Source organism: Heptranchias perlo, chromosome 3 (assembly GCF_035084215.1).
Source record: "Heptranchias perlo isolate sHepPer1 chromosome 3, sHepPer1.hap1, whole genome shotgun sequence".
Taxonomy (NCBI): Eukaryota; Metazoa; Chordata; class Chondrichthyes; order Hexanchiformes; family Hexanchidae; genus Heptranchias; species Heptranchias perlo.
Window position 1 is genome coordinate 60,749,638 of NC_090327.1, and position 20,035 is coordinate 60,769,672.

The 20,035-nt window shown below is 44.0% G+C and overlaps 1 protein-coding gene across 2 annotated transcripts in view; it reads right to left on the reverse strand.

Annotated features, from left to right (window-relative positions):
• Positions 1 to 20,035, reverse strand: part of prkdc (protein kinase, DNA-activated, catalytic subunit) — a 253,759-nt gene that overhangs the window by 226,792 nt on the left and 6,932 nt on the right. For both annotated transcript variants that reach the window (XM_067979911.1, XM_067979910.1), the window contains exons 2-9: positions 19,733 to 19,809; positions 18,993 to 19,085; positions 6,514 to 6,588; positions 5,069 to 5,168; positions 4,087 to 4,199; positions 2,895 to 2,994; positions 2,746 to 2,801; positions 233 to 263 (exon numbers count right to left, since the gene is read on the reverse strand). In XM_067979911.1, coding sequence (XP_067836012.1) covers positions 233 to 263; positions 2,746 to 2,801; positions 2,895 to 2,994; positions 4,087 to 4,199; positions 5,069 to 5,168; positions 6,514 to 6,588; positions 18,993 to 19,085; positions 19,733 to 19,809 — 645 coding nt within the window. The remainder of the gene's footprint in view (positions 1 to 232; positions 264 to 2,745; positions 2,802 to 2,894; positions 2,995 to 4,086; positions 4,200 to 5,068; positions 5,169 to 6,513; positions 6,589 to 18,992; positions 19,086 to 19,732; positions 19,810 to 20,035) is intronic.

Below are 20,035 nucleotides of genomic sequence, written 5' to 3' on the forward strand. Positions count from 1 at the left end.
GAAGCGACAAATATCTTTGCAGATTTAAACAACGTTAATGACTGTATTTACAGTCATTAAAATTTCCTTCACTTTCCTAATGTGTCCTAATTACAGTCTTAGGTTCCTTGTGTCCATTTCCATAAATGGATGAATATTGAACCTTTTTACCTCTACAATCAAAATAGTTTGAATTTCAAATGGTTAAATTTCAATTTGGAACAGTGACGTAAAATAATCAAAAATATCTTACCCAAAGGAACAGCATATCTCTTTATGTCAATCTGTCAAAAGAAACAATATGTTATCAGAACATACCACCCTACATTGTTATTGACTGAAAACTGTCGTCATCTTCTTCTGTGCCTGGTGGCACGAAGCAGCCCATTTCTTCCACCACTTTTACATCCAACAGATCATATACAGAATTGTTTCCACAACAAAGACCACTTTTTATGTGGGCAGATTGTCAGCCTGACCAAGGAAACTGGCTAGATGCAATGGCGTGGGCAGGGGGGCCTCACCATTCCACTCCCATCAGACACAAGTACCCCGCTGGATGTCAACCCAGTATTCAAAGGCCAGAGCTCTGGTCTCCTGCACGCTGGAGCTACAGTGGTGGGGTGGGGGCCATTCTGCTCACATCGGATGCAGGTACCCCGCTGAATGTCAGCCCAGTACTCTGTGACCGTAACTCGCGCCACCTTTTGACTCAGGTGGGAATGCAACCAGTGAGCCAAGATTCACTCCAACTGGTAACAGTAAGTGAGGAAAACAAGTGACATGCTGCTATGCACGATATGTTTTACCAAGCCCAAGCTCATTTTAACATTCACCTTTGCCTCGTACCAAAACAATCACTAGCTTAGTGAAACTATAAATATATGTGCGTCTTATACTTATCGCTACCATCAGATCCCATATCATATCCCATTCATTAATCTGTAGGCAAAAATAATTACAGTAAGCCGAATCTTTAAGCAGAGAGAACATAATTAAATCTCTAAAATCAACATCCTGAATAACCATTCAAGAGGTATTGCAAAGTTGGGATAGCCAAATCACAGCACTGATGAGTCCACAGAGATCAAATTAAGGCAAGAGCACTAGATTAAGTGCTTTTAAAAAAAATCTTGTTGGTTAATGGATTGAAACAAAAGAGAAACATGACAGTAAAATATCAAATGTCCTGGACCATATTACATCAGCACATTTTGTGTCAAATCTCACTATTCTCAAATTTTTCTACGTATTATATTTTTAGACAGTAGATTACCTTGGATTATGCATCAGTCCTCTACCTGGTCTTTCATCAATTACCAATGAATGTACCAGAACAGTGTAGGCTGATTCAGACTTTATTTTTCTGACAACCCGGATGAGATCAGGAACTCACCCCAAATGAAAACATGAGGGGAAAATGTGGCATAACACAGGAGTGCACTAACATAGGGTACTCCCTTCATTTTTCAGTAAGTATTCCCCATTGGTTTCTGGATAAGAATCATGGATTACTTTTAAACCTTAACTACTTAAAACAAAAACATTAATTTTTCTAAAAATCTAACTAAACTTCTCAAGACCAAACTGTTGCATGCATGAGATACAACCTCAATGCATACTGAATATCTTGAAAATTAAATTATCCTACTGCTGTCACACAAATTTAAACACTATGGGCCAGATTTTGTTGTCAAAAGAACAGTGAGGCTAATGGCGCTCATCATTATGCGCAAATGGCACAGCAACTTCATGCGAGGGCAGATACGCGGTTAAACAAGGATATCCAAAAGTTGCTGTCTGAGTTGCGCTGATCTGCCGTTAGCTTCGCGAAAACAGCATTTCGTTGCCTGCCTCACCACTGAAATGCATTGAATGGCATGAAGTTGCTGTATTTGCTCAGTAGACAAACTAAACTTGCCACAGAAAGTTATGGCTTGTTATTTCAGGTATACTTTCAACAAAGTGTTGTGTTAATTACTGCCAATCAATCTCTCTGGCACTGAAAATTAACTATTACAAGTGTGGAGTCTCATTCCTTCAGGTATTAATTGTTGTTGGAGATTTTAAAAATGTCAAATTTAACATTTTTAATTTTTTTACTTTTCCTTTGATTCTTTTTTCTCTCCTTTAATCCAATCTTTCTTTCCCTCTCTATTTCTCTTTCTGTACCTGATTTAACATTGGATTCACCCACTCTAATTTACACTTCCTTCTCAGTAACCTTGTGTTGCTTATTTCCCAATCCTTCAATCTGATTGGTTAAGGAGATACACAGTTGGTTGCTCTGTTAACTCAGGTCCCAGATGCCGTTTCCCTCGCTGCGACATTATCAGCTCGCGCTTTCAGCAACTTGCCACGCAAAAAATTTTAAAACCACAACGTGCATGGGCATTTCTAACTAAAAACAGATGCCGTTAGATGCCCTTCTCCAGCAAAATTTGGCCCGTTATTTTATTTTGTCCATCACTGAAATCATATATAACTGTTCATACTATGTTTGAAATTACACTTTGATGAAGTAATATCTTCAAAACAGATGTCACTTACTCTGTTACATTGTGGTCTCCGCCTAATGTCACACAACCACCTCTGCAACTCCTAAACTTCATAGGACCTTGGGTCAAATTATGTCTGAATCGATATTGATATTTCTGCTCCAAGGTTGCTCAATTCCCCCCCAAGGAAATATTTGACTTTTAATCAGTTATCATTCCAGTTAACAGACATTTTTCTACACACAACGTCCAGCAATTGAGAACTAACCTGCAGATTTATGGCTTTCACTGCATAGTCAAAAATATCCCTTGATGTCCTTGGATCTAAAAAGCACATTTGCAAATAGTTATTTTTTTTTCTTATGGCTGGAGTGTATTAGCATTTATATCTCAATATAATTTAAAAAAGAAACCCACCTTCCTCTACAGACTTAGTGAAGTTTACCATAAGTGCTATTAACCCTCTAAGGCATCCTGATACCACTAGAAGTTTCGGTTCTCTTGTTGCAGAGGTCATCTGAGGAATTAGAAATTGTAAACGCAATTTTACAACAAAAAGGGAACCAAGAACATCTTCTCAATTGAGCTACTGTCTTAACATACTTGTTTACCAGAACACTGCCACAATTCCTCCCACCTTAGCAGCAGATTGACTGTGAACTACATATCACTCCTGTCCTTATAAAGCAATGTCTCCTCCAACTTAACTTGGGAAAAACCATAGGAGATTGGCAGTGCATTGAAAAAAGTGAGTAAACATAACACTTTCAACATTTGTTTTTCCATAAGATAACCAGCAAAAAGGCAACTTTCTATCAGCACCAAGAAAGAAGAGGGTAGGCAATTACTGCAGAGGGCAAGGAAAACCACAGAACAAATCACAGACCACTTTCACACTCTTGTTTTTATAATTGAGAAATTTAGGTTAAGAACTAATGTCCAAAGTGCAGAACACCTCCAAATCAGATGCCAAGCCTGGGTTTTTAAAAAGTCTTAAAAGTTGTAAAAGGAAGGAAAGACCAAGTTTCACAGTTTTGAAGCCATTGGAAAGAACGGAGGAATGGTGTGATGAGTCATGATTTACATAGTGAAGATGCAAGAAGGAAGAGCAAGTCGTCCATTGTATTTGGAGCTTAATAGCTCATCTTATTGGACAGAATGGAAAAAGCCTGAAAGCATGCTGCCTGCCCACCCTCTTGGACAGAGAATGGTTCTGGTGTATTCAAGATTTTAAAGGGTGGAGACAAGATAGTTGACAATATTAACATAGTCACAGATCCTACAATAGACCACAGCATCAAAGATAGAAGAGGAAGGGTGAAAAGGCAGTTTAGATTTAACCAGATTATGCAGAGTGGTGAAGGTATAGAATGGACTGGCAAGGGAAGGAGTAGCAATTGAATGCTCAATAAGCACCTGGAGAAAAAAAAATGATAAAGGAGTTTGAAAGATATTGGAACCAGTCAGATGGACTGCAATGGTCTTTTCCAATTCTGTAAATTCTTATATCTGTTGCAAAGGCGACTTAGCGGAGAGGTAAAAACAATAAACTAAGCAATGGTTGAAAACAAAATCTTACATAAAACAAAGAGGAGGATTTCAAACTCACCTGTGTTCTCAACTCACTTAAGTAAGCACGAAAGAGTTTTTCTGAATTATCAAGCATCTCATTAGGCTGAACTTCTGCTAGAACCCCCAACAGCTCATATACCTTTTCCAACACTATGAAGACAAGTCATTTAAAACAAATATTAATGCAATTACCTGTAATTTTACATAAATGTTTTGTATAAATAATGTGACTGTTAGGTATCTTAAACAGTATTAAGTAAACAGATAAAGTACCTATGCCCACTTGAGCCCAAAAAGATTGCTGTCCCATCAAATCTTGCACATCAAGATGAGGGATGTTTCAGTGCTGGGAGAATGGAATGCTTTCCAATGCACCACTGTGGCGGCATCTTTTCATTTTCCATGCCAAACATCCCATTCCCTCTCTGAGTGACATTGCCAATTTCTGACAGCAATTAACATTCCTAAATCAACTAAGGATACTAATGAATTAAAACACACAACTCCACTACAATATCCTAGATATATTAACAAAACTGCTGCATGCCACTCCATCTTCCCCCACTGCACTGGCATGTCACCTCCTTTTCCCATAGTCTGTCTTTATTGGTCTCTAAGAGGAAGTCTTGATAGTTTTCACTGTTCTTGTCAAGGAATTGTGACCACCATATATCGCTTAAAGTGCCAGTTACACTGCATTCCACTTTGCAGTGCTGAGACCGAGGGGGAGGTTTCCACTGATTAATGGCTGCGGTGGCAGAAGCGGACACAAACTGTCACAAAACAGGACATAAGCTGAATCTGCCAGATTTTTTTTCTTTTCTCCATACCTCTTGTTTTCTCAAAATAAAAAAGGGGAATGAAACTGGCATAAAACATTTTTTAAATCTGCTGTTGCTTGCTAAGGCCTCATTAACATGGTTGATCACAGTTTGAGAAAAACGGTATATGTATCAGAAATTTGTTTCCATTTAAACATTTTCCCTGTGAAGCACAAAAGGTAACAAAAACAAACTCACCTGTGTCTGGAAGTTTGCTCTTCTGTGCCAAATCCCCATAGAATTTGTTGAACATTTCTCCAATTTTAAATTCTTGAAGACAGATTTTACTGTGCAACAACTGAAATTTCATCATAATGTTAATTTACATTTTTTTTAAAAAAGCAAATTATACTACATTCAGTTGTTAAAAGTGCTACATTTATATTTCATGTTAGTTTTTGGCATTATTAGACATAGCTTAAAAAAAACAAGATTGCAACATCACTTCAGTGGTACAGCATAATCATAATGTCTTTGCACTGGAGCTGAATCGCACTGCCAGAACACAGTGCCAGTAAAGTGTTTTTCACCTAACGTTACATGACAGGCATTTAACAATGAAAACGCTCATCACAGCACCATCTACAGGGGTAACAGGTACTGCAGGTAAACGCAGACGCTTTTAAAATGGGTTTTCCCATTAATGATGCCTGACATAGTTTTCTTTGCATTTTGAGAGGGACTATTACAACCCACTCGACACTTAATAATAGGTCATTTATTTCTAACTAATTTATTACATTTTATACTTCCAAGTTTAAGATATTTTTTCCCTGTCCATTTTTCTTTTGTCTTCCACTGTCCATTTTACAGGTGGGATCTATATTAATAAAAATTAACCTGTCAGACCATGTTTAAAACATACAAAAAAACACAAACACCTTATCATGTTTCAAAATGCTATGCAGGCAATTATGAAGTGCACTCACTGTGGTTATGTTGGCAAATTTGATAGACACCTTGCCCTCCCTTTAGTTTTGCACTCAAAGTGAGAGATGTTTGCGCTGATGAATGCAATAAATTTTTATTTCAGGCATCCATTAAAAATGCTCCAAGGTCAGGTACAGTAAAGCCAAATGCAGGGTAAAGCTCTCTGCTCAGCCCCAACTTTCATCAGCTACGATGAGATGAATGAGAAGTTGATCTGTTTAAGTGGTATTGTTAAAGGGGAGAATATGAGGTCGGAAACGGAGAGAACTCCCTGCTCTTCTCTGAATACTGCTGTGGGAACTTTACTGTACAACTGAAATATTGGAACAGGCAGACAAGGTCTTGATTTAACATTTTAGCCTAAGGACAGCACCTCAAACAATGTGGCATTCCTCGAGTACAGAACTGAAGTGTCAGCCTAGATTACATACTCAAACCTTAGAGTGGGAATTGAATGCACAACCTTTTGACCCAGAAGCAAAACAGCCACCAACTTAACCAAATTGACACTAGTATTAGAAGTTCATTTATCTCACCCTCATCGCACAGGCATGTGTAGCATCCAAAGGATTAACATTCATTCCTTAATTGAAATTCATAAATATTTCAAAAAAACTGTCTTTTTTTTAAAAACCACAGTGACTGTACTTCAAGATAATTCATTGCCTGTAAAGCACTCCCACAATGAATGGAATGAGGCAAAAAAATCCTACCACAAGAAGAAGGTCTAAGGCAGCAACCTTACATTTTGCAGCCCTTTCTTTGGTGTACACTACAAGACACATGTCCTAAGAAAATAAAGAAAGACATTATACCTACATATTGTTCTCCTTCACACAATCAGATCGTCATAATACTTCAGTAAATTTATTCAAGAGTATGACAGCAGCTCAAAACTTCGCTGCAGTTTTTCCTTCGATGAAGAAATTTCAAGTGTACGTTTGTAAGATAATTGCATTTTTGATGTGGGAAAAACACTTTTTCTTTGCCACCAAGATAGAGACCATCTATGCAGGTGTACAGTAAAGTTCCCATTGCAGTATTCAAAGAGTCTCTGAAAACTGCCATGGGAACTTCACTCTTCACCAAAATGGATGCCGCTGCTGTTTCCCCTTGTTCCCCTTGCCCACCAAGCCAAACCGAGACTCCCTCTACCCTATCCCTGAATCCCAGTCTCTCTAGTTTCTCAACTATCTCCCTTGTGCCCTTTCCAAGTTCATGTCATCTGTAAGACCCACATCCTGCTCCCTTCATCTCATTACCAATAAATGGCTCTCCACCTAACTTCCCTTCCTGGCCCCGAGGCCAGGTAATATTGTAAATTGTTCCCTCTCCTCAGGGATTGCCCCCTCCTTTTCAGAACCACCATCATCACTTGCCTCCTCAAAAAAAACCTCAACCCCTCTTTCCTTGTGAACTATTGCTTTGTCTCCAACCACTCATTCCTTTCCAAAGTCCTTGAATATGTTGTCACCTCCCAAATCCATGCCCATTTCTCCAGAATTTCCGTTTGAACCTCTTCAATCAGATTTCTGCCCCTCCCATAACACCAGAGACATAAACTACATTCTCTGTGACTGTGACCATGGCACATTATTCCTTGTCGTCCTCTCTGCAACCTTCGACATGGTTGACCACACCATCCTCCTCTAATGCCGCTCCACCATTGTCCACTTCAGTGGAACTGCCCTTGCTTGGTTCCATTCATACCTATCTGATCGTAGCCAAAGCACATCCAGCAATTGCTTCTTTTCCAGCCCTTGCACCGTTACCTCTGGAATCCCCCGAAAATCTAACCTTGATCACCTCCCCTTCCTCATTTGCATGCTCCCCCCTGACAATATCATCCACAGATGTGGGGTCAGTGTCCACATGTATGCTGATGACACCCAGATCTACCTCTCCAACACTTCTCTCAAACCCTCTACTGCCTCTGTGGTATCAAACCGTTTAACATTCGGTCTTGAATGAGCCGCAATTTCCTCCAGCTAAACATTGAAGCCATCATCTTCGGCCCCACCACAAACCCTTGCCAACAACCCCTTCCACGGCAATTGACTCAGGTTGAACCAGACTGTCCGCAACTTAAGCATCCTATTCAATCCTAAGCTGAGCTTCCAACCCCATATCCTCTCCATCACAAAGACCGCCTACTTCCACCTCTGCAATACTGCATGTCTTATCCACCCCCCCACCTCATTCCATCTGCCACTGAAACCATCATCCTGCTTATGTGACCTTCAGACTTGACTATTCCAATGCTCTCCTGGCCAACCTCCCATTCTGCATCCTCCATAAAATTCAGCTCATCCAAAATTCAGCTAGCCCATCACCTCTGTTCTCATTGACCGACATTGGCTCCCGGTCCCCCAATGCCTCAAATTTAAAATTCTCAACATCTTGTTTAAACCCCAGGATTGTCTCGCCCCTCCCTATATATGTGACCACCGACCACCACCTCCCCCCACCACCCCTTCAAGGACTCTCTGCTCCTCTGACTATGGCCTGTTCTGCAGCCCCCTCTCCCTTTATCCTGCCAAGCAAAAAGGTTTGGTTGTAAAATAATAACATTTACTTCCTTTTGTAGTTGCTGCAATTTAATTTAGCTCAGGGCACAGCCTATAGATCCAGCATAAGCTTCACACTCTGAGATGGTACATTTTGGTAGGAAGAATAAGGAGGCCACATACTGCTTGGATAATAAGAGTCTAAATGGGGTAGAGGAGCAAAGGGATCTAGGGGTACAGATACACAAATCACTAAAAGTAGCAACGCAGGTTAATGAGGCCATAAAAAAGGCAAACCAAGCACTAGGGTTCATTTCTAGAGGGATAGAATTGAAAAGCAGGGACGTTATGTTAAACTTGTATAGAACCATGGTTATATCACACTTGCAGTACTGTGCACAGTTCTGGTCTCCACATTATAAAAAAGGATATAAATGCATTGGAGAAGGTGCAAAAAAGATTCACAAGGATGATACCAGATCTGAGGGGATATCCCTATTAGGAAAGGCCAAACTGGCTGGGGCTCTGTTCTCTAGAAAAAAGACTGAGGGGTGACCTGATAGAGGTCTTCAAGATAATGAAAGGGTTTGATAGGGTAGACAGGGAAAATGTTTCCACTTGTTAGGAGTCCAATACTAGGGGTCATAAATGTAAACAATTTTACAACACCAAGTTATAGTCCAGCAATTTTATTTTAAATTCACAAGCTTTCGGAGGCTACCTCCTTCCTCAGGTGAACGATGTGGAAATGAAATCCTCGAAATGAAGTCGCATTTATAATTCACAGAACAATGCTTGGTGATAACAGACAGTTTTTTCAACTGCCTGTTGCCAAGGCAATCAGTGTGCAGACAGACAGACAGGTGTTACCTGCCAGGTCTCAGAATATACAAATCACCAAAAAAAACAACAAACAAAAAAAAAGAGATAGAGAGGTAGAAACATAGAAAAGACAGCAACTGACCCGTTATATTAAAAACAGATAACATTTGTTCGCTGGTGGGGTAACGTGTAGCGTGACATGAACCCAAGATCCCGGTTGAGGCCGTCCTCATGGGTGCGGAACTTGGCTATCAATTTCTGCTCGACGATTTTGCGTTGTCGTGTGTCTCGAAGGCCGCCTTGGAGTACGCTTACCCGAAGGTCGGTGGCTGAATGTCCTTGACTGCTGAAGTGTTCCCCGACTGGGAGGGAACCCTCCTGTTTGGCGATTGTTGCGCGGTGTCCGTTCATCCGTTGTTCGCAGTGTCTGCATGTTCTCGCCAATGTACCATGCTCTGGGGCATCCTTTCCTGCAACGTATGAGATAGACAACGTTGGCCGAGTCACAGGAGTATGAACCATGCACCTGGTGGGTGGTGTCCTCTCGTGTGATGGTGGTATCTGTGTCGATGATCTGGCATGTCTTGCAGAGGTTACCGCGGCAGGGTTGTGTGGTGTCGTGGACGCTGTTCTCTTGAAAGCTAGGTAATTTGCTGCGAACGATGGTCTGTTTGAGGTTGGGTGGCTGTTTAAAGGCGAGTAGTGGAGGTGTGGGGATGGCCATAGCGAGGTGTTCGTCGTCATTGATGACGTTGAAGGCTGCGGAGAACATGGCGTAGTTTCTCCGCTCCGGGGAAGTACTGGACGACAAAGGGTACTCTGTTGGTTGCGTCCCGTGTTAGTCTCCTGAGGAGGTCTATGCGATTTTTTGCTGTGGCCCGTCGGAACTGTCGATCGAATAGTCGAGCGTCATATCCCGTTCTTACTAGGGTGTCTTTCAGCGTCTGTAGGTGTCCATCGCGTTCCTCCTCGTCTGAGCAGACCCTGTGTATTCGCAGGGCCTGTCCATAGGGGATGGCCTCTTTGACGTGGTTAGGGTGGAAGCTGGAAAAGTGGAGCATCGTGAGGTTGTCCGTGGGCTTGCGGTAGAGTGAGGTGCTGAGGTGCCCGTCTTTGATGGAGATTCGTGTGTCCAAGAAAGAAACTGATTCTGAGGAGTAGTCCATGGTGAGCTTGATGGTGGGATGGAACTTGTTGATGTTATCGTGTAGTCTCTTCAGTGATTCTTCGCCGTGGGTCCATAGAAAGAAAATGTCGTCGATGTATCTGGTGTATAGTGTTGGTTGGAGGTCTTGTGCAGTGAAGAAGTCCTGCTCGAACTTGTGCATGAAAATGTTGGCGTATTGGGGTGCGAATTTGGTCCCCATGGCTGTTCCATGTGTTTGGGTAAAGAACTGGTTATCGAAGGTGAAGACAAGATAGAGTCCATACTCTCAACCTGTACTCAGGACACAGCAGACCAGCTACGATATACCGCCAAACAGACGAGGCAACGGAACTATGCTACCTACATGAAAACCAAGAGCAGGAAGCTTGAGGAACTCTGCATCACCACCAGCATCGACCAAGCTTCCCCTGGTACCACGGTTGCAACCACAGGGAAGTCTATCGTCAATTTGTCCGACCACACCCTTCAACCAGACGAAATCGAAGTTCTCAGCCGAGGGCTCAATTTCTGTCCCACTACCAAAATGGACCCCACTAGTCTCGCGGCAGACACAGAGGAATTCATCAGGAGAATGAGGCTCCGGGAATTCTACCACAAACCACAAAATTTCAGCAGCGAACCCAATGAGACAATCGACGATCCGGAACAGCAGACAGAGGGATCCGCGGTACAGCAACCGAAGAGGAAAGAGTCAAACTGGACTCCTCCAGAGGGTCGCTGCCCTCAGCTGGACATGTATGCTCAAGCTGTCAGGAAATGCGTCAATGCCAGATTCATCAGCCGCACTCAAGACAGTCCAGAATGTCACCCGAGCACAACGCAACGCCATCAACGCTCTCAAGACCAACCGCAACATCGTCATCAAACCAGCGGACAAAGGAGGAGCCATAGTCATACAGAACAGAACGGAACGGACTATTGCAAAGAAGCATACCGACAACTGGACAACCAGGAACACTACAGACGGTTACCCGCAGACCCGACCAAAGAACACACCCACCAGCTCAACAAACTGATCAAGACCTTCGATCCAGACCTTCAAAGCATCCTACGCACTCTCATCCCACGTACTCCCCGCATGGGAGACTTCTGCTGCCTCCCAAAGATACACAAAGCCAACACACCCGGACGTCCTATCGTATCAGGCAACGGAACCCTGTGTGAGAACCTCTCTGGATACATCGAGGGCATCCTGAAACCCATCGTACAGGGAACCCCCAGCTTCTGTCGCGACACTACAGACTTCCTACAAAAACTCAGTACCCACGGACCAGTTGAACCAGGAACACTTCTCACCACGATGGACGTCTCGGCACTATACACCAGTATCCCCCACGATGACGGCATCGCTGCGACAGCATCAATACTCAACACCAACAACAGCCAATCTCCGGACGCCATCCTACAACTCATCCGCTTCATCCTGGATCACAATGTCTTCACCTTCGATAACCAGTTCTTTACCCAAACACATGGAACAGCCATGGGGACCAAATTCGCACCCCAATACGCCAACATTTTCATGCACAAGTTCGAGCGGGACTTCTTCACTGCACAAGACCTCCAACCAACACTATACACCAGATACATCGACGACATTTTCTTTCTATGGACCCACGGCGAAGAATCACTGAAGAGACTACACGATAACATCAACAAGTTCCATCCCACCATCAAGCTCACCATGGACTACTCCTCAGAATCAGTTTCTTTCTTGGACACACGAATCTCCATCAAAGACGGGCACCTCAGCACCTCACTCTACCGCAAGCCCACGGACAACATCACGATGCTCCACTTTTCCAGCTTCCACCCTAACCACGTCAAAGAGGCCATCCCCTATGGACAGGCCCTGCGAATACACAGGGTCTGCTCAGACGAGGAGGAACGCGATGGACACCTACAGACGCTGAAAGACGCCCTAGTAAGAACGGGATATGACGCTCGACTATTCGATCGACAGTTCCGACGGGCCACAGCAAAAAATCGCATAGACCTCCTCAGGAGACTAACACGGGACGCAACCAACAGAGTACCCTTTGTCGTCCAGTACTTCCCTGGAGCGGAGAAACTACGCCATGTTCTCCGCAGCCTTCAACGTCATCAATGACGACGAACACCTCGCTATGGCCATCCCCACACCTCCACTACTCGCCTTTAAACAGCCACCCAACCTCAAACAGACCATCGTTCGCAGCAAATTACCTAGCTTTCAAGAGAACAGCGTCCACGACACCACACAACCCTGCCGCGGTAACCTCTGCAAGACATGCCAGATCATCGACACAGATACCACCATCACACGAGAGGACACCACCCACCAGGTGCATGGTTCATACTCCTGTGACTCGGCCAACGTTGTCTACCTCATACGTTGCAGGAAAGGATGCCCCAGAGCATGGTGCATTGGCGAGACCATGCAGACACTGCGACAACGGATGAACGGACACCGCGCAACAATCGCCAAACAGGAGGGTTCCCTCCCAGTCGGGGAACACTTCAGCAGTCAAGGACATTCAGCCACCGACCTTCGGGTAAGCGTACTCCAAGGCGGCCTTCGAGACACACGACAACGCAAAATCGTCGAGCAGAAATTGATAGCCAAGTTCCGCATCCATGAGGACGGCCTCAACCGGGATCTTGGGTTCATGTCACGCTACACGTTACCCCACCAGCGAACAAATGTTATCTGTTTTTAATATAACGGGTCAGTTGCTGTCTTTTCTATGTTTCTACCTCTCTCTCTCTTTTTTTTTGTTTGTTGTTTTTTTTGGTGATTTGTATATTCTGAGACCTGGCAGGTAACACCTGTCTGTCTGTCTGCACACTGATTGCCTTGGCAACAGGCAGTTGAAAAAACTGTCTGTTATCACCAAGCATTGTTCTGTGAATTATAAATGCGACTTCATTTCGAGGATTTCATTTCCACATCGTTCACCTGAGGAAGGAGGTAGCCTCCGAAAGCTTGTGAATTTAAAATAAAATTGCTGGACTATAACTTGGTGTTGTAAAATTGTTTACAATTGTCAACCCCAGTCCATCACCGGCATCTCCACATCATAAATGTAAGATAGTCACTAAGAAATCCAATGGGGAATTCAGGAGAAACTTCTTTACCCAAAGAGTGGTAAGAATGTGGAACGTGCTATCACAAGGAGTAGTTGAGGCAAATAGCATAGATGCATTTAAAGGGAAGCTAGATAAACACGAGGGAGAAAGGAATAGAAGGGCGCGCTGATAGGGTTAGATGAAGTAGGGAGGGAGGAGACTCATGTGGAGCATAAATGTCAGCATAGACCAATTGGGCTGAATGGCCTGTTCCTATGCTTATAGACTTGATGTAACTCTGGTATTCCCCTTCCTATGCCCTCTGCCTTACTCTCCTCCGTTAAGGCCCTCCTTGAAATCTACCTCTTTGACCAAGTTTTTGGTCACCCCTCCTCATCCCTTCTTTGGGTCAGCAACTATTTTGTTTTGATTATGCCTGTCTGATGTGCATTAAGGGCACTATATAAATGCAAGCTGCTGTTGTAGAATTCCTTGAGGCGAAAAATGCATTTTGGTTTTAGCATTTTTTAAACATTCGTTCATGGGATGTGGGCGTCGCTGGCAAGGCCAGCATTTATTGCCCATCCCTAATTGCTCGAGAAGGTGGTGGTGAGCCGCCTTCTTGAACCGCTGCAGTCCGTGTGGTGAAGGTTCTCCCACAATGCTGTTAGGAAGGGAGTTCCAGGATTTTGACCCAGCGACGATGAAGGAACGGCGATATATTTCCAAGTCGGGATGGTGTGAGACTTGGAGGGGAACGGGCGGGTGGTGTTGTTCCTACGTACCTGCTGCTCTTGTCCTTCTAGGTGGCAGAGGTCGCGGAGGTGCTGTCGAAGAAGCCTTGGCGAGTTGCTGCAGTGCATCCTGTGGATGGTACACACTGCCGCCACTGTGCGCCGGTGGTGAAGGGAGTGAATGTTTAGGGTGGTGGATGGGGTGCCAATCAAGCGGGCTGCTTTGTCATGGATGGTGTCGAGCTTCTTGAGTGTTGTTGGAGCTGCACTCATCCAGGCAAATGGAGAGTATTCCATCACACTCCTGACTTGTGCCTTGTAGATGGTGGAAAGGCTTTGGGGAGTCAGGAGGTGAGTCGCCGCAGAATACTCAGCCTCTGACCTGCTCTTGTAGCCACAGTATTTATATGGCTGGTCCAGTTAAGTTTCTGGTCAATGGTGACCCCCAGGATGTTGATGGTGGGGGATTCGGCGATGGTCATGCCGTTGAATGGCATGGGGAGGTATTTAGACTCTTTCTTGTTGGAGATGGTCATTGCCTGGCACGAATGTTACTTGCCACTTACAAGCCCAAGGCTGGATGTTGTTCAGGTCTTGCTGCATGCGGACTCGGACTGCTTCATTATCTGAGGGGTTGCAAATGGAACTGAACACTGTGCAATCATCAGCGAACATCCCCATTTCTGACTTTATGATGAAGGGAAGGTCATTGATGAAGCAGCTGAAGATGGTTGGGCCCAGGACACTGCCTTGAGGAACTCCTGCAGCAATGTCCTGGGACTGAGATAATTGGCCTCCAACAACCACTACCATCTTCCTTTGTGCTAAGTATGGAGAGTTTTTCCCCTAATTCCCCATTGACTTCAATTTTATTAGGGCTCCTTGGTGCCACACTCGGTCAGATGCTGCCTTGATGTCAAGGGCAGTCACTCTCACCTCACCTCGGGAATTCAGCTCTTTTGTCCATGTTTGGACCAAGGCTGTAATGAGGTCTGGAGCCGAGTGGTCCTGGCGGAACCCAAACTAGGCATCGGTGGGCAGATTATTGGTGAGTAAGTGCCGCTTGATAGCACTGTCGACGACACCTTCCATCACTTTGCTGATGATTGAGTGTAGACTGATGGGGCAGTAATTGGCCGGATTGGATTTGTCCTGCTTCTTGTGGACAGGACATCCCTGAGCAATTTTCCACATTGTCGGGGAGATGCCAGTGTTGTAGCTGTACTGGAACAGCTTGGCTACAGGCGCACCTAGTTCTGGAGCACAAGTCTTCAGCACTACAGCCGGGATGTTGTCGGGGCCCATAGCCTTTGCTGTATCCAGTGCACTCAGCCGTTTCATGATATCACGTGGAGTGAATCGAATTGGCTGAAGACTGGCTTTTGTGATGGTGGGGATATCGGGAGGAGGCCGAGATGGATCATCCACTTGGCACTTCTGGCTGAAGATGGTTGCAAAAACTTCAGCCTTGTCTTTTGCACTCACGTGCTGGACTCCGCCATCATTGAGGATGGGGAGCCTCCTCCTCCCGTTAGTTGTCTAATTGACCACCACCATTCACGACTGGATTGAGAGGACTGCAGAGCTTTGATCGGATCCGTCGGTTGTGGAATCGCTTCGCTCTGTCTATAGCACATTGCTTCCGCTGTTTAGCATGCATGTCATCCTGAGTTGCAGCTTCACCAGGTTAGCACCTCATTTTTAGGTACGCCTGGTGCTGCTCCAGGCATGCTCTTCTACACTCCTCATTGAACCAGGGTTGATCCCCTGGCTTATTGGTAACGGTAGAGTGAGGAATATGCTGGGCCATGAGATTAGATTGTGCTGGAATACAATTCTGGGGCTGATGGCCCAAAGCGCCTCATGGATGCCCAGTTTTGAGCTGCTAGATCTGTTGAATCTATCCCATTTAGCACGGTGGTAGTGCCACACAACACGTTGGATGGTGTCCTCGGTGCGAAGACGGGACTTCATCTCCACGAGGACTGTGCGGTGGTCACTCCTACCAATACTGTCATGGACAGATGCATTTGCGACAGGTAGATTAGTTAGGTCGAGGTCAAGTAAGTTTTTCCCTCGTGTTGGTTCGCTCACCACCTGCCGCAGGCCCAGTCTGGCAGCTATGTCCTTTAGGACTCGACCAGCTCGGTCAGCAGTGGTGCGACCGAGCCACTCTTGGTGATGGACATTGAAGTCCCCGACCCAGAGTACATTCTGTGCCCTTGCTACCCTCAGTGCTTCCTCCAAGTGGTGTTCAACATGGAGGAGGACTGATTCATCACCTGAGCAGGAGGTTTCCTTGCCCATGTTTGACCCGATGCCATGAGATTTCATGGGGTCCAGAGTCAATGTTGAGGACTCCCAGGGCCACGTCCTCCTGACTATATATCACTGTACCGCCACCTCTCGTTGGTCTGTCCTACCGGTGGGACAGGACATAGCCAGGGATGGTGATGGAAGAGTCTGGGACATTGGCTGAAAGGTATTATTCTGTGAGTATGGCTATGTCAGGCTGTTGCTCAACTAGTCTGTGGGACAGCTCTCCCAATTCTGGCACAAGTCCCCAGATGTGCGTGAGGGGGACTTTGCAGGGTCGACTGGGCTTGGTTTGCCTTTGTCGTGTCCGGTGCCTAGTGGTCTGATGCCGGGTGGTCCATCCGGTTTTATTCTTTGTGACTTTTTTTAGCGAGATTTTACAACTGAGTGGCTTGCTAGGCCATTTCAGAGGGCAATTAAGAATCAACCACATTGCTGTGGGTCTGGAGTCACATATAGGCCAGACCGAGTAAAGACGGCAGGTTTCCTTCCCTAAAGGACATTAGTGAACCAGATGGGTTTTTACGACAATCCGGTAGTTTCATGGCCACTATTACTGATACTCGTATTTTAATTCCAGATTTTATTTAATTAATTGAATTTAAATTCCCCAGCTGCCGTGGCGGGATTTGAACTCATGACTCTGGATTATTAGTCCAGGCCTCTGGATTACCAGTCCAGTAACATAACCACTATGCTACTGTACCCTTGGTTTTAGCATGAAGAAGCTCAAACAAAATTATTAATTCCTGTCACCTATTTAAAATCTAACACCATTCAGAAGGTATTTGACAAGGTGCCACATCAAAGACTACTATACAAAATAAGAGCTCATGGTGAAGGGGGTAACATATTAGCATGGATAAAGGATTGGTTAGCTAACAGTAAACAGAGAGTAGGTATAAATGGGTCATTTTCAGGTTGGCAAGGTGTAACAAGTGGAGTGCCACAGGGATCAGTGCTGGGGCCTCAACTATTTACAATCTATATCAATGACTTGGATGAAGGGACCAAATGTATGGTTGTTAAATTTGCTGACGACACAAAGGTAGGTAGGAAAGTAAGTTGTGTAGAGGACATAAGGAGTTTGCACGGATATAGATAGATAGATGAGTGGGCAAAAATTTGGCAGATGGAGTATAATGTGGGAAAATGTGAACTTGTCCACTTTGGCAGGAGGAATAGAAAAGCAGTAAATTATTTAAATGAAGAGACTGCAGATCTGAGGTACAGAGGGATCTGGGTGTCCTAGTACATGAATCACAAAAAGTGAGTATGCAGGTACAGCAAGTGATTAGGAAGGCAAATGGAATGTTGTCATTTATTGCAAGGGGAATGGAATATAAAAGTAGAGATTTTTTTTGCAGTTGTAAAGGGCATTGGTGCAATTTTGGTCTCCTTATTTAAGAAAGGACATAATTGCTTTGGAGCAGTTCAGAGAAGGTTCACTCGACTGATTCCTGGGATGAGGGGATTAAATGATGGAAGAAAGGTTGGACAAGTCGGGCCTTTATACACTGAAGTTTAGAAGAATGAGAGGCGATCTTATTGAAACATATAAGATCCTGAGGGGATGTTTCCCCTTGTGGGAGAGACTAGAACTAGGGGCCACAGTTTAAAAATAAGGGGTCTCCCATTTAAGACGCAGATGAGGAGAAATTTTTTCTCTCCGAGGGTCGTAGGTCTGTGGAACTCCCTTCCCCAGAGACTGGTGGAGGCAGGGTCATTGAATATTTTTAAGGCCGAGTTATTAATTCCTGATTAACAAGGGAGTCAAAGGTTATAGTAGATGGACGGGAAAGTAGGGTTGAGGTCACAATCAGATCAGCCATGATCATATCAAATGGCAGAGCAGGCTCGAGGGGCCAAATGGCCTACTCCTGCTCTTCATTCGTGTGTTCGTATGTATCACTCAAGACATTTTCACAGCAACTGCACAAAATATTATCAGAAGACCTAAACATTTTAATGAGGGGTGTTGAACCCATTAAAGCACAGATACAGCAGATCAAGAGGCACATTGCACTCTTAAAACAGCAAGCCGGGAGGAAACAAATACAAGAAGAAAAAAATGAAACAAAGGCGATATATGAGCCAAACCATTTCATTAAGAGTAGAAATACTTATAATTTACAAAATCTAATTATCTAGGAAAAAGTAGTTTGATCCAATTCAAAATCTATAATTTTACAGATACAAATTAAATTTCCAGAACAAGAAATCTGAGTCATTTCACAATCAACTAAATTGATGCTTCCCATGTCAGAAATGAGGTATTCCAATAGGCGTTGATGCATTTACACATTAACACTGGATAGTAGGACATGACTACGCCTCACAATTCACCAGAAAGTGACACTTTGTGCATTACAATGTAACTTATCCTTAAGGTCATCGGTACAATCTAAACCCTGCTTATAGTTACACCATTAGAGCTCTCCCACAGCAAATTCCCATAGTTGAAATAAGGGGCCTTTGACCAGAAGGAGGGACGAGAGAATCAGTAGCTGAGCGGGCTGCTGAACTGCAGATATTATGTTTAATTTTGAGTGTATTTGCCCAGGTTTATTTAGAAATTGCAACACAAAATCCCTTACCTTGATTTCACAGGCATAAGGTCCAACTGCCTCTTTAATCTTTTCAACAAATGCAGTGACTAACTTCAAAATTTCTTCCCTACAGTCCCGAAACTGGAAATCAAAATATGACCGATTTTTTTAATGAGGTACATTACATAATAAAGCTTCAAAATAAGAAGAACTTCAAAACACAATCAAAGGAACATAGGAAGAGGAGTAGGCCATTCAGCCCCTCGAGCCTGTTTAGCCATTCAATTAGATCATGGCTAATCAGCTGTTGAATGCCAGCCTTGGCTCAGTGGTAGAATGCTCGCCTATGAGTCAGGAGGTAGGTAGTGGGTTCAAGTCCCACTCCAGAGACTGGAGCACAAAATCTAGGCTGACGCTCCAGTGCAGTACTGAGGGAGTGCTGCACTGTCGGAGGTGCCATCTTTCAGATAAGACATTAAACAGAGGCCCTCTCAGATGGACTTAAAAGATCGATGGCACTTTGGCACTATTTCCAAGAAGAGCAGGGGAGCGCTCCCTGGTGTCCTGACCAATATTTATCAAACATCACTAAAACAGGTTATCTGGTCAATATCACATTGCTGTTTCTGGAACCTTGCTGTTTGCAAATTGGCTGCCACATTTCCTAAATTACAATAGTGACTACACTTCAAAAGTACTTAACTGACTTTAAAAAGCTTTGGGGCATCCTGAGGTCGTGAAAAGTGCTATATAAATGCAAGTCTTTCTTTCTTTGATGGAGAACTTACATCTTCATTGTGGAGTGATTTTCGAAGGAAGATCAGTAACCCTTCATCCTTGGAGAACACCAATGAGCTGTGTAGAGCTGCATGTAAACAATAGAAATGTGATAATGAACTAACACAAGATACATAATTGAGGCCATAACAGACCAATACAAAAACACTTCAATGAATTTGAAAAAATGAAACAAGTTACTGGAGAAAAATGCAAAAGCAATATAGAGGGGTACTTACTGTAATTTTATTTGATAAATTCAATCAAGTTGCCCAATACTCAACTCAGCGAGTTAGGGTTTAAGAAAAATCTTA